The 14,921-nt window shown below is 39.1% G+C and overlaps 2 protein-coding genes across 2 annotated transcripts; one reads left to right on the forward strand and one right to left on the reverse strand.

Annotated features, from left to right (window-relative positions):
- The first annotated feature begins 6,262 nt into the window (after positions 1–6,262).
- On the forward strand, positions 6,263–9,997 carry LOC136210641 (probable LRR receptor-like serine/threonine-protein kinase At1g12460). The gene is made up of 2 exons (XM_066002001.1): positions 6,263–8,169; positions 8,250–9,997. The coding sequence occupies exons 1-2, from the start codon at positions 7,004–7,006 to the stop codon at positions 9,733–9,735; spliced, it is 2,652 nt and encodes an 883-aa protein (XP_065858073.1). The 5' UTR covers positions 6,263–7,003; the 3' UTR covers positions 9,736–9,997.
- A 217-nt stretch (positions 9,998–10,214) lies between these two features.
- Positions 10,215–13,929, reverse strand: LOC136210642 (probable aminotransferase ACS10). The gene is made up of 4 exons (XM_066002002.1): positions 13,247–13,929; positions 13,036–13,170; positions 11,405–11,565; positions 10,215–11,315 (listed from the first exon to the last, which is right to left on the reverse strand). Exons 1-4 carry the CDS (start codon positions 13,748–13,750, stop codon positions 10,460–10,462), a joined length of 1,656 nt encoding a protein of 551 aa, XP_065858074.1. The 5' UTR covers positions 13,751–13,929; the 3' UTR covers positions 10,215–10,459.
- Positions 13,930–14,921: the final 992 nt, after the last annotated feature.

The raw sequence follows: 14,921 nt of genomic DNA on the forward strand, positions 1-14,921 counted from the left end.
ATAAGTTAGTTTATGAAAGAAATACAGGACAATCACAATCAGTAAAGAAAAGTTTTAATGTAAGCTTAATAGAATGAATAAACTTATATACCTTGAGATGGGCTTAGACTATTTATAATGTGATCGAACTGCAGAAGACGGTTACGAGTTGAGGAGCGGAGCGTGCTACATATCACCTGTTGACAGGTGAATTTATGTCCAGATATCGGGGCTTGATATTCCTCAGGCCCGCTATTCTTAGGATCGAACATGATCATGGTAACGACTAGATCCTTGACTTTGTCTATTAAGACTTCCCCAATAAAGGTTCTTAACATGTAGTCGTATTGCGCTACTGTACTGAGGAGGCGCCACCCTTCTTTTTCTCTAAGAATTGGTTCGGGTCTCTTAAGCGCCATGTGGAAAAGTTATATTTGTCTGATATCATATGTCCTCCCCCCCCCCCCCCCCCCCTCGTGGTATAATTTATCATTTTTTAGGATAAGAAATTAATGGCTTTAGGGAGCGTTGTACTTGCTAATTCCTGATAAGTTGAAGGAGGTGGATTTAATATTGATGTCTTTTGGAATTTTTGAGAAATGAGGGACTGATAAGGAGGTTATGCAGGCTCTTGACGGTTGATTTTCCCTTCATACAATGCTCATAAAGGCAACTTTCAGGGCACATTTCCTCATCATCCCATAGAGTAACTTTCATTTTTTATATTTATTTTTTTGTAAACAAATATTTGTGTTTTAATGAAGTAATTTATTTTTGATTCAATTGTTTCTCTTGTTAATTTTTTACTAAATCGTTTCTACATTTTTTGCTTCGATCTTTGTGTTATGCTTTTAATCAAATGGAAGTAGATGTGAACCTCGAAGATTTGAAGTAGTTTTATATGCTCAATAGGCTTTTGTTAAAGTTTTTTCAACAAGATATTGTGATTGAAATCCTTGTAGCATGCATATGATTGACCCTTAATATAATCTAAGGGATTTTAACACACAACTAAAGTCGTGGTGAAGATAAAAAAATGATGTAATATTTATTATCTATTCTGCCGACTATCCATATAGATAGGGAATGGAAATAATAATTACAATTGAAAAAGTCTTTATTTGAAGAGCATGGGGTGGTTGAGAAAGATCTTTGTGTCTGATGCGCCTCGCGGTGCAAGGCTCACTAAGGGATAAGTGTAGCCCGTCGTTATCAAGTAATAAAATCTGGACAAGTCCAGGTATCGAATCCACATGATTTATTCCTGCAAGTATCGAGCTACTTGGTTTCAGGTGTTATCTAGGCTATGGGGGGTTTGAATTGGTTTTGTTTAATTAATCTACTCCTAGCTAAGTTATTCTACCCCTAATTATGTTATTCTACTCCTAGTTGATCTTTCACTAATGAATTTACCCGAAGGAACATGGAATGATACGATAATAATGAAGATAGAATTACGAAGGCAATTGATTAAAGACCTAACCCTAGTCACTTGTATTCGAGGCGATTAACCCTACCTATCCTTCTGACGTCCCTAGTACGTGATTCCTTTGTAAGGGCGAAACTAGGTCTAAGGCTCAGCAATTTGGGCATCATCAACTAAGAGGTTGTCAATCCCTTAGGCTCTGACTAGGTCAGATTCGGCTCGCAATATGTGCCAATTTGATTTTTGGACTTTTGAATGAGTTAAACCAATCGAATAAAGCGTAAGACAAAGATTAAATCAATATGAACAGAACAAAAACTATAATATTATTAAAGATGGAGAGAAATTGTCACATGTATTCAATTAGCCTAGGATTCATAGACTGTATCAAGCGTTTTAAACAAACTATGTAAAGGATGAGAAAATCCCTTTTAGGGAACCTGTCTACCGCTGCAGGCGTCTTCCCAGGACTTAAAGACGGACCTTGAACAATCCTCGGTGGGCGGAGCTTCGGAAGTTCTTCAATGGAGGTTGAAGGAGATGGAGGAGGTGGAGAGGATTCTTCAAGGGTGGAAGCTAAGGAAAATTACAATAAATGAAAGATGTTTTATAATTGAAACTAATGGTCCTATTTATAGTCGCGGTTCGGGCCCTCTTTCTGACCTAATTCATTTCCTTTTGTAGGTGGGAAGACATGGGGTCGATCGTGGCGTCGTGGGGCTGGGAATCAGTCTTTTGACTGATTCCCGCAGTGCAGCTCGCCGAGCTGGGTGAGCCAGCTCGGTGAGCTGGCCTTTGCAGGCCAGCTCGACGTGAGGGCCAGCTCGACGCAAGCTGGCATGGCCAGCTCGCCCGAGTAGACCCCTGAGGGCCAGCTCACCGATCTGGCTCCAAAAAGGCCATTTCGACGAGCGAGAATGCCTAGAACACCTTGCGTGACTGCTGGATGTCCTGAAATGCAATTTTTGCCCTAACTCGTTCCTGTTTTAACCTGCACATGCACGTAAACTCCAAATAACATTAGTTCCGAAGCTAAATTGACCCGTCAATCGCTCATTTTGAGTAAACACTCCGTTTGGTGTGACTTTTGGCGGATCAATTAGCTATAACAGATAATGGAAATTTAACGTGCATGCTAATTTGGCCATATTTGCCTAAAATTATCAGAAAACGAGCCTAAAGAACGAAAAGTAAATAGAACATATACAATTTCTAACTAACTCACATAAAAGCATATAAATGCGAAAATTGATCGCTTATTCATAAAATAACGCTAAAAACCGTCCTAAAACCGTACCCAAAGATAGGGGTTTTTTGACCCCTATCAGTGTCGTCGTTCCCTAGGCTCTGAGTTTGCCTTAGTCGTTATGATGCCTCAACTATCACAAGGTTGGCTCAAAAGTGTTTCTGCCACATTGTTTTCCTTGAAAGCATTTATGTATGCGGGGGGATCCATCTCTTATTGGTTTAGAGATGAAGAATTAGGCTCATTGGCCGATCCAATCTTAGATTGGATGATGATTTTGGTCCAGTCTCTAGGTAAGGGAGCTTCAGAGTTCAGCTCCTCGGATGTCTTTTGTCCTTTGGCCAAAAACCATTTTGGTAGTCTTCATATGTAGCCCGACCTGGCTTGATGATGTTTATGAATTCTGTTACCTATAATAGTGTCTCATATTTATTTAGTGTTGGGAGTTTGGGCAAAGAAACGTACCTTAGGTTGATTCTAGTCGGGCTTTGGTGATATCCTATTGCAGTATCTAACATTGAGTAGATGGCATGCTAGATCTGGGGATCTATGAGCATGTTGATACGAAGGAGTGGGTATGATTCCTTTGCTTGGGCTCTATTTAATCTCATGGAATCAGTATGCATGCACTACTTCCCCGTTGTGGGGGAAGGGATCCATATCGATGTCTATACTGCCTTGCGCTTTGTTAGCCAAATGGACTCTAGTGCCCCGACCAGCTTTGCCTCATTTCCCTATTTCTCGATCCACTCAACCTTCATTGGTTTCATTTTGAGTGATTCTATGTACGTTTGTTATGCTGTTGATTGGTCTCCCTAGGCGATGGCCATTCACTCGGGTGTGGTGATTTGCCATGTTAGGTGCTGAATGACAAAGCACCTATTGAATCTAACAGTAAGGGATGTCCAACTACCATATTGTATGTCAGGCCAATGTCTATGACTAGGAACTCTGCTGATTTAGATCGCCAAGTGGTTTGTGAGTCTCCAAACGTGATTTTCATCACCACATTGCCCAATAGGGGGATCGAGTGTCTGCTTATTCCTATCAATGGAGCTTTTGTGGGATTCAACCTGCATGGTTCGAGGTGAAGTGCCTCATATTTTTTCTACGTGATGATGTTGGCTAAGCTCCCAGTGTCTACCAATACCCTGCAAACCTTGAAGTCAATCTAGACTTTGATCACTAGTGTGTCATGATGTGTTAGTCTAGGGGTACGCCTTGATCAGCCAAATGAGAAGTCTGACCTTAATGCATCGGGTTTCTCATTCTTAGAGAACCTTCTCTAGATGATGCCCCCAGACCTAGCCCCCAAATATGACATTAATATATAACGCCTCGGGGGGCTTAATCCTTACCTCGCCTTTCCCTCTCTTCGAACGATGAGCCTCATCTGACCTTTTTTAGGAAATGATCCAACTTTCCTTATATCGCCCGCTTTTCTAGTTCAACAACGAGTTGTTTGCAGTCTTTTGTGTCGTGTCCTTCACTTTTGTGAAGTTAAATAATGCTTCATTGTTGCATGAGGGTGATTTCTTCATTTTCGGAGGGTATGTGATATGTACCCTATTTTTTTATGGAAGTTGCATAAAGCATTTAGGGAGATCGATGATCTCTTTGAGTGCTCTACTAGCAGGGGCGGCCTTCTCAACAAAGGATTTAGCATGTGGGTGTCCCATCTACATAAGTATTTTTCCCGGGGTCATCAAGTCTCTGAAGGTTCAGGGCTTGTTGGTGGTTAGCTCTTGGGATAACTCTTTAATGAGGTAGTTGGTCGTCATGATGTCGACCGCTCCCTCCACATTCAGTACCTTTACCTGAATGGATTCCTGCTAGAATCTTTCTACATAATATTTTGAGCATTTCTTTCTTATGTTGAACCATGTAGTTGACATCCTGCATGGTTTTGCTTTCGGGGATGGATGCTACGTGGTTGACGAAGAGTTTTGACATCTACCCGAATTTGATGATTGTCTCGATGCCAAAGGACTCCTACTAATAGGATGCATTATCACAACGTTGATTGTCATGGTAGTATCCATGGGTCGCCTGATGTTTTTAACGTGAGTAGTGGGATCCATTGTCCCATCATAATCTACCAGTAGTGGGCATTTGAACCTTCGAGGCATAGGCTCGGCCATAATCCTTTTACATAGGGATATTTCTAGCTTTGTGATGTGGAGGTGTTCGACGTTGATCCTCGCCTCAACGATGGTGTTCCTAGCTTTAACCGTGAGGTTCATTCCCTTTGGCGCCCATCGCTCTCGGGTTTAGGGCTCGACTACTCTTTCTTGGATGATAAATTGAGATTCATCTGACCGATGATGGGTCCTTCGATTATTGAAATTTGGTGTCGTCTTGTTCGGGGAGGGTCGTCTTCCTTCTATTATCGAGAATGACCTTGCGGGGGAGTGATCAGTGCCCCTTACGTTACTTTTAGAGGGAGTTGGGGACCGACAGCGTCATATTGGGGAGTCTCCTTCCCCCATTGACTTGGCATCCAGATCCCTTACTTGGTTCTTCAGTGATTTTTCTCGTAGACGATAGCAGCTTTGGACAGTGTGGTGTCTGGTCGAACAATTTGTATTCTTAGGTTTGTTCACATGTCTGATGGTTTCTTCAACTATCTCGAGTTTTTCTTTTACTTCGGCCATTTGAATGGCGAGCTATTGCCTTATGACACTAACGATGTCGTGGACAGATCCAAGGTTTGCTGTCAGACATCGGGTGATTACGCCCAATAGCCTTTGTTGTTGGCCCTCTAGGGCTTCGTCTTCTTCCACCATTTCCATAATTAGGTTGTGATTGACATGTTGAATTCAACGTGCCTCTTCTTTAGTTGTTTTTTGGACACGAGTTGTGGAGAGTGCAGTGGTGGAAGGAATTTCAATGGAACTGTTCAAATGATTCATCGGTGTGTCAATCCATGCTCACCGCACCAATTTGATGTGGTTGAATCCTGAGAGTCCACTAATCAACATGCGATTACACAGAAACAAGATCAGGTGGGCTGTTGTCCGGCTAACCCACTCCAATGCCTAAGTCAGTTTATGAAAGGATTAGAAGATGATCACAACCAATAAAAAAAAGCTGCAATACAATCTTAATAGAATGAATGAGCATGTGTATCTTGAGTTGTGTTTACCCTATTTATAATGTGGTCAAATTGCAGAAAACAGTTACGAGTTGAGGAGCGCGATGTGCTACGTGTCACTTGTTGACAGGTAAATGTGTGTCCAAATATCGGGGCTTGGTATTCCCCGGATCCACTAGACCTGTGATTCTCAGGATCAGACGTGATCATGGTAATGACTGAATCCTTAACAGGATCTAGCGAGACGTCCCAAATTAATATTCTTAATACACATTCATATTGCTGTACTTTACTGAGAAGGTGCGCTATGCGTTCTTTTTCTCTAAAAATTAGTTCGGGTCTCTTAAACGGCAGTTAGCCTATATTCGTCCAATATTGAAGTTATTAATAAAATAAGAAAAGAACATAAGTCCAAATGTTTTACTAGAAAACTAATAAAATAAAGAAATGAATGTCCATTCGAAGTCTCTCTCGAAACGGATACAAAAGCTAAGAAACTACAAATGCCCCATACAGAAAGCTAAAGAACTCGTCAAACCAATAACAGACAAATACTAGCCCACTAAACAATCAGACCTTCTCTTCTCTCTCTCTCTCTCTCTCCCTCTCAGCATTTTAATGGCGGCCAGAGTGTTTGGTGGGAGAGAATAAATGCATTACTATACATGCTCACTCAACAAGACAATACTGCAGATTAGGGGTTTCTTTCTTCATTTCATTATTTATTACTAAATTAATTCACTTTTAAATGTTTAATTCTATCTAAGGACTCTGTCTTTCTGTGTGGGTTTTTAGAGAGAGAGAGATAAATGGAGATGCACGTGGTTCGTTCATCTTCCTTGTATAGATAGACGGAGTTTTTTAAGCGGTTTTTTATTTAATTGCCTCAACTCAACTACTTCCTTTCCAGCCAAGTCACCACCATTTTCATTCCATCATTTCCTTTCCAATGCTTCTCTGTCTCCTGTGAATTTCATTTCTTCACCCTAGATCTTTGTTTTTGTGCCAATTGATTAAGTGGGTTTACTTGTGTTTCTATGAATTTTTGTGCAAATGTGTTTTCTATTCAGAATCTGTCTTCAATTTCAGTGATGGGTAGTTTAAAAATGCTGCCTTTTTGTGATGATTCTGTGTTTCTTACCCTGAAAACTTCGAGAATCACTTGTGCTCAAGCAAGTAAGAAATGGGGAGATGATGCTTCTCTTAATTGGATCCAGAATCAATAATGCCAAACGGATAGATCCATTATCAAGTGAGCATGAGAAAGTCTTCTAGATTTTGTGTTTCTCATGCTCTTTTGCTCTTCATTTCTTGCTTTCTTGGTTTCACCATTACTGTTTCACCAGCTACAGAGAAGGAGGTTTTGTTGGAGTTCAAAGCCAGCATCATTGATCCTAATAACAGCTTAGCAACCTGGGTTTCAAGTGGCAATCATTGTAATTTCAGCGGTGTGACCTGCAATTCACTTGGGTTTGTAGAGAGGCTTGTTTTGTGGAGGAAAAATCTGTCTGGGTTCTTATCACCAGCATTATCTGGTTTGAGATCTTTGAGAATTTTGACATTGTTTGGCAATCGATTTACAGGTAATATCCCTCAAGAATATGCTGAGCTTACCACATTGTGGAAGATTAATTTGAGTTCTAATGCCTTATCTGGATCAATTCCGGAATTCATTGGTGATTTGCCCAGTATAAGGTTTCTTGATTTGTCAATGAATGGTTATAGTGGAGAGATTCCATCAGCTTTGTTCAAGTTTTGTTACAAGATCAAGTTTGTTGCTTTCTCTCATAACACTCTTTCTGGTTCAATTCCTGCTTCGTTAGTGAACTGTGCTAGCCTTGAAGGTTTTGACTTCTCTTTCAATAATCTCAGTGGTGAATTACCTTCTCAAATTTGTGATATCCCTGTGCTCAAGTATATGTCTTTGAGGAGCAATGCGTTAACTGGGAATGTGCAGGATGAGATTCCGAGGTGCCAGGGATTAAGTTTTTTAGATCTTGGCAGCAACATGTTTGCTGGGTTGGCTCCATTTGGGGTTCTTGGATTCAAAAACATGAGTCATTTCAATGTATCACATAATGGGTTTACTGGGAACCTTCCAGAGATTGGAACTTGCAGTGAGGGACTTGAAATTTTTGATGCTTCTGCTAATGCTTTTGATGGAGAGATCCCATTGAGCATTACAAATTGTAAGAACCTTAAAGTTCTCAACTTGGGGTTTAACAGATTGAGTGGGAGTATCCCAATTGAGATTACAGATCTGCAGAAGCTTTTGGTGCTTAATCTGGGGGATAATTCCATCAATGGAACAGTCCCGGCCGGGTTTGGAAGGATTGAGTTGCTTACTGTCTTGGATCTGCACAATCTCCACTTGGTTGGGGAAATTCCTAAGGATATAAGCAATTGCCGGTTTCTTCTTGAGCTGTAAGTCCAATTTACCATCTTCAAATGTTTTTTATTTACCAGCATTCTTTTGATCTATAGTTTTCGATATGTTGATGCAGGAATCTTTCTGGGAATGATTTAGATGGAGAAATTTCTAATACCCTTTACAATTTGACTCACTTAGAAGTCCTTGATCTGCATCAAAACCAACTCAATGGTAGCATACCAGAGACTCTAGGAAACCTATCAAACCTCCTAGTTCTTGACCTCTCACAAAATAATATTTCAGGATCAATCCCATTTTCCCTTGGAAATCTCCCCAACTTAACAATTTTCAATCTTTCTTCCAACAGACTTTCGGGTCCGATTCCTCTGCTACCAAAAATCCAAGCTTTTGGAGCATCTGCATTCGTGAACAATTCCGGGCTCTGTGGTGCTCCTTTGGAGAATCCTTGCTCAGGCATTGGTTCAAGCCCATCATCAAAGAGAACCAAGGTTCTTAGCACTTCTGTCATTGTGGCAATTGTTGCTGCTGCATTGATCCTTACCGGAGTTTGTGTTGTATCGATTATGAACATTAGAGCACGAAGTAGAAAGAAGGAGGATGAAACAATGGTTGTTGAGAGCACACCTTTGGGTTCATCTGAATCGAGTCTTATAATTGGGAAGTTGGTTCTTTTCAGCAAGACATTGCCCTCAAAGTATGAAGATTGGGAAGCTGGTACCAAAGCTTTGCTTGACAAAGAATGTATGATCGGTGGCGGTTCGATTGGAACAGTCTACAGAACTAATTTTGAAGGTGGGATCTCAATTGCAGTGAAAAAGCTTGAGACTTTGGGAAGGATCAGAAGCCAAGATGAATTCGAGCAAGAAATCGGGCGGTTAGGTAACCTTCGACATTCTAATTTGGTTGCTTTTCAAGGTTACTACTGGTCTTCAACAATGCAGTTAATTTTATCAGAATTTGTTATGAATGGCAATCTATATGATAATCTACATGGACTAAATTATCCGGGCACCAGTACTGGTGTCGGAAACAGTGAACTATACTGGTCTCGGAGGTTTCAGATTGCTCTTGGAACAGCAAGAGCACTTTCTTACCTTCACCATGATTGCAGGCCTCCAATTCTCCACCTCAACATCAAGTCTACTAACATACTCTTAGACGAAAATTACGAAGCGAAGCTGTCTGATTACGGATTGGGGAAGCTGCTCCCGATTTTAGACAACTATGGTTTAACCAAATTTCATAATGCAGTAGGGTATGTTGCGCCAGAACTGTCTCAGAGTCTAAGATTGAGCGAGAAATATGATGTGTATAGCTTCGGAGTGATTCTTTTAGAGCTTGTTACTGGGAGGAAACCAGTAGAGAGTCCAACAGCAAATGAGGTAGTGGTTTTGTGTGAATATGTTCGTAGCTTATTGGAGACGGGCTCTGCTTCAGACTGCTTCGACCGAAGTTTGCGAGGTTTTTCGGAGAATGAGTTGATTCAGGTAATGAAATTAGGATTGATTTGCACATCTGAGGCTCCCATAAGAAGACCAAGCATGGCTGAGGTAGTTCAAGTCCTCGAGTCGATAAGATCCGGAGCAGAATCCTCGTAGTTATCAAAGTGCAATAGAGGGTTTTCTTAGACAACCTCGAAGTTATATGAATCAATTCAAGTCCATTACAAACATACAACGTAGTATAGCAGGAAGATGGTATTTATTAGCTGTGCAGAGCAGAGACAATGGAGTTGCATATTAGGAGCAAAAACGTTCAAAAGAATCATTCTTTTATATTCATTTTTGGAATTACCATTACTACTAAATTGTTCCTGAGATTTGTAACTTTTTGTGCAATAAAATGATTCGTTTATTTGTATTTCATTCCCTGGTATAGGGGTTGTCCGGTCATATTCGTGTTACATGGTCGATATATTTCATGTCCGGATGTAAAATTAACAAAAATGATGATAGTGTAAAATGGATCGTGTTAGCTAGGTTGTCTATAAATCGTGTTGTATCCAAAATTAACAGTCGCTCAAGGTTAAATGTGTGCATATATAATACTCAAAACACAGCAGGGATAAATTGTAAAATAAATAATGAATATTTGTATAATATTTGCAAAATGTTGATATATGATACACTGAAAGAATTATTCAGAAGGAAGAGAGGAAATTTCTGCTACTTCTGATGAGCTTCAATGGTTTACAGAAGCAGCAAAGGCTAAAAGATAAAGGAACCTTCTATGTACTTCTATTATCCAACCTTTATTAAGCAAGCTAGTGAGGAATTATCTTTACCAAAACAAAAAATCTGTATGCAATCTAACCTGAACATTTCAATTGCGAGATTTACAGGCTTCAGCAATTTTCCGGATTCGGTCCATAACTACAGGAATATCTTTTTCAGACAAACTGGTGAAACAAAACCTGAACCATCCAGGTTCAATACAATGACAACAAGATCCAGGAGTGGCATTAAGCTTAGCTATGTTCAACAATTTGTCCCATAGCTCAAGCTCACCTTTCTCACTGTAAGAACTGATGAACTCGCTCATGTCGGCCCAACAGCAGAAACCTCCATTGCCTTTTATGCATTTGATGCCCAATTGCTTCAATCCTGCTGTGAATGCAATGTACATCTTTTGCAGCCTCTCCCTGTTAATCTGAATGAAATGTTCACGAAAATTGGTGTCTGAAAGCATGGAGATAAGTAGACGCTGGGTTGGAGCTGCAACGGACGAGAACCTCGACAACTTTTTTGCAGCAGCCAGAACATTCTCATTGTAGGAGTAGATTGCACCCACCCCAAACCCTGGCAGAGAGAAGTCTTTTGATAGACCATATACTATATGCACTCTGTCTCGATCTGAATCTTCTAAATCGATGAGCTCTGCCATGCTTATGAACTTATCATTACCATAGGTTGAGCCAGCAAATAATTCATTAGACACTATATGGATGTTCTTCTCCCTGGCAAAGTCCAAAAGGCTATAAAGTGTTTCCTGGTTAAGCAGATTGCCTACAGGATTTGACGGATTTGAGATTATTAACCCACGAACTTTGAGACCACGTTTCTTTGCCTGGTTGAATGCTCGGTCAAGTGCTGTTATACTCAAACTGAAGTTGTCAGCACTACGACATGGAACAGGTATTATCTCCACTCCTGTTCGCCATTTTACATCTCTATCAAGTCTGCATATTGGTTTGAACTTAAATTTTTTCTCACAACATACCAGGTTATGTTTTCAATGAAGCTTAAAAATAGGCAAATTAAGAGTTACCCTGGGTGGTACGGCGTTGGAACAAGAAATGCATTTCCAGCATCTGCTATACAGAAGCTAAGCATCTCAATTGCAGGAGCCGTACCAGTTGTCAACACCATTTGTGAAGGGTTAAAGGAGACTACATTGTTTGTGATTCGAGACATAAAACCAGCCACAGCCTGCACAGGAAAAGCAATGAGATAAGAATATAAAAGATTACATGTAGTAAAAGTACACAATTGCATTATGTGCGCCACAATTTGCAAATTTGATGCTAAATCCAGAATGGTAAAGACCTGCAACTAATTCAAAAACAAAAGTTACTCCAAACTGTGATCTAGCAGTCACATTTACGTGACCGGGAGCATGTAGAGAAGCTCATGGTTCTTGATTTTTGGTGATGAAGAAGACAACCTATAACTGGAGATCAATTTGCACAAAACATCTAGAAGAGGAAACCTAGTTCAATCCAAATAAATAAACATTTAGTCCCCTGCATGTGGTCAATAAAGTTATCAAAAAAGCTCTTCTATAGATGTTTACTCTCTTACTTTCATTTGGCTGTTTTATCTTTTTGAAGAAGCTGAGCAAAGTTAACTAAGGGCCATCAATTAGCAGTTTCCAACTTACCATTATTATTAAATTTGGTTTATATTCCATTGTTCAAAGCTAATTTATTTCTAAAATCATCACCTAAGAATATTAGGCATTAGAAGGAAAGCATCAGTGGAAGCTGATATACAGGGACATAGTAGGATCTTTTTTTTATCTAAAAATGGTCCTCTATTTCCTATGCCAACGGTCCTTCCAACTAAATAACTAATAATATCAATTTAGGTTGGCTTAAGTGGTTAAGTAGTTCAAATAAATAATGATCACAACTTATCCCTCCTAGAGATCCAGTGCCTCATCTTAAAATTACTAAAATTGATCTTAGTAGAACAGAAACAAGATTTTCTTTCCAGGAAAATTTCACAATATTAAAACAAAATCTAGAAAACGCATCTCAAAGAATAGCCTTTTTGTTGGAAAAATCAGAGTAAAAAGAATGAAAAATGAAAATTGTTTTTCACATGTCTGAACTGAATGTTATTAGCAGCATAACTAAACAGCAAGCTTTTCTAGTCATCTTTCAACTCTGTATAAGAAGCAAAAAACTTAACATCCTCTCAGAAAGGAATGCCCCTCTAATGTTCACTTGTCAACTCCTAATTCATTTTTTAAAAAAATGAATGTTAAGAACTTTATTAGGAACAAAAGAAAACAATGGAGCAACACAATACAAAACTGTGGCCAATTATTGCCACATACCTATAATATCCTAATGTTATTATTAACTCTACATCTATTAACAACCTTAACATTAACACCTAATTCCTATTTCTTGAGTCTAAAAAGAAGAGCTTTAGATTTAAAATCAGAAAAAAAACAAAGAATACAGTGACGTAAGAAGATGAGTTTCAACCTTCTTTAGAAGAAGCATCCGAAACCGAAGTATAAAAATTAAAGAAAGTTCAATTTCGAAAATCCTAGTGTGATAATCCGAAGAATTTGGGAGGAAGATAAAAGCCATAAAAATTAACAGAAAAGGCAAACTCTAAAGACATCATAAACAAGAAGAAAAGAGGGAAATGACATAAATAAATTACCACTTTTAACTCCATTAATCCATCAGAAGGCTGATACGTAGCAATTCCACTAATATTCAACTCCTCTACTCCGCAGCCTAATATTGCTCTTCTTCCGTTCTCGATTAGCCACTCCTCCACCAAATCCACTGTTAACTACCCACATTTACAAGCGAAAGTAAAATTAACCTATCTTCAAAATACAGACAAATCCAATAGAAGCAAAATTCACCTTGTTCTCAGCCAGACCAAGTTGAATAATCCCATTCGGATTATCAGATTCGTCATATGGATCCTCCACGACCTTCTTCAATCCAACATAATAAGGAGAATCGCCACTCTTCACTATACCAGTCGCCCTACTCGATAGGTAAGCGGGTCCTCTAGGACTTCTCGGGGATATAAGGCTCCGAGATGGAGACCGAGTAAACGCAGAAAGCTCCGCCAGATGCCCCTCTGAATCTGACCGAGACGGAGCTGCCTGATTCTGCGAATTAGAATCATCGGAATCTTCCTGGTCATTACGGAACCGTTTTAAGTACAGCTGGAGGAAGTAGAAAAGAGCACAAGGTATCACTGAGCCTAAGAAAAGGCCACCTCTCCCTTGAACCACGCCTTGCAACGGTACTATAACTCTCATCGCCGTTCCTCCTCCGCCGCCGCTGCGTGTGGTGGTTGGTGCAGCCTCCTTGTCTGACTCGGGTGTCCGGCTCCGAGATAACCGGTTGCGGGTCATTTCCGAAGCATGGTAGTGAGATAAAGGAAAGTTAGTTGGTTGGCGGATTGGCGGAGTAGTCGATGAGAAAAGGTTCCGTGCAGCGCGGAGGTACCGGCGGAGGTGGTGGAGTGAGGGGGAAAATGATGGCGTGAAGTTGTAGTGTGGGGATTTTTTGAATTTTGGGTTAATTTATTAATTATAGAAAATGGTAATTAATTTGGAAAATGTAGAAAATTGTATGCCGTTCCTTGTTTGAGGGACGGATTGGGGTGTTTGTTTGGATTTGTGGGGATTGCTATATTTTAATTACGAAAATGTCCTTGTGTTTAAGAATATTTTATTTATTTTTAAGTGATTAATTTGACCATTATTTATCATAACTTTGGCGCCAATTGGAATTTGTTGACCACTTCTTTGAGTTTTTTTGCTTTATATCTATAGGGTTGAATTCAGCAGCCAAATTTTTCATTTTGGAAATGTCCATAATCATATCATTCAATAATTAATGGTTTGATTTGAACATCCAAAAGCAATTTAGGGCACATAATGGGCTCGATTTGTTCCGAGAGATGTTTTTTTTTTAATTAGAGATTTGACTAACCAAATCTCTAATAATGATGTTTGTCGCAAAATGATTTCAAAATGTGGATTCAGCTCAAAATGTTGATTTAAAAACAACGATTTCAAAAGTTTTTTTAAATAAATGATTGAAACATTTATTTTAGAAGACTCTTTTACATTCCCCTAGTTTCATCTCTCATCTTCTCTTAGAAGATAGAATTGGGGTTAGCTTCCCTAAACTAATTCCTGGGTAATTTGTTGTTGTTCGTTTTTCTTTTCCTTTTCTATCAAAAAAAAAAAAAAAGACGACTCTTTTACCATTCTTATCTAATAAAAACAAACTATTATTTTCATATGTTTGTGTCATGGATTGCAATTTTCAATCTCTTTATATAAATTTGTTTTTACACTTGTATCATGCTTTTGTTTTGAATATTATTTTGGTACAAACTGTTTTTCAAACAAGCTCATAATAGATTTACTTGAAATAATCATTTTATATGAAAATTATATGATAAATTAATCACCAAACTGTTTTTATAGTTTTAATGTATAGTCCTTATACTAGGTTTCGAAAAAAGAATCCTAAGTAATACCTTTTATTTTATAATCTTCAACCGTATTAATT

This window comes from Euphorbia lathyris, chromosome 1 (genome assembly GCF_963576675.1).
Source record: "Euphorbia lathyris chromosome 1, ddEupLath1.1, whole genome shotgun sequence".
Lineage (NCBI taxonomy): Eukaryota > Viridiplantae > Streptophyta > Magnoliopsida > Malpighiales > Euphorbiaceae > Euphorbia > Euphorbia lathyris.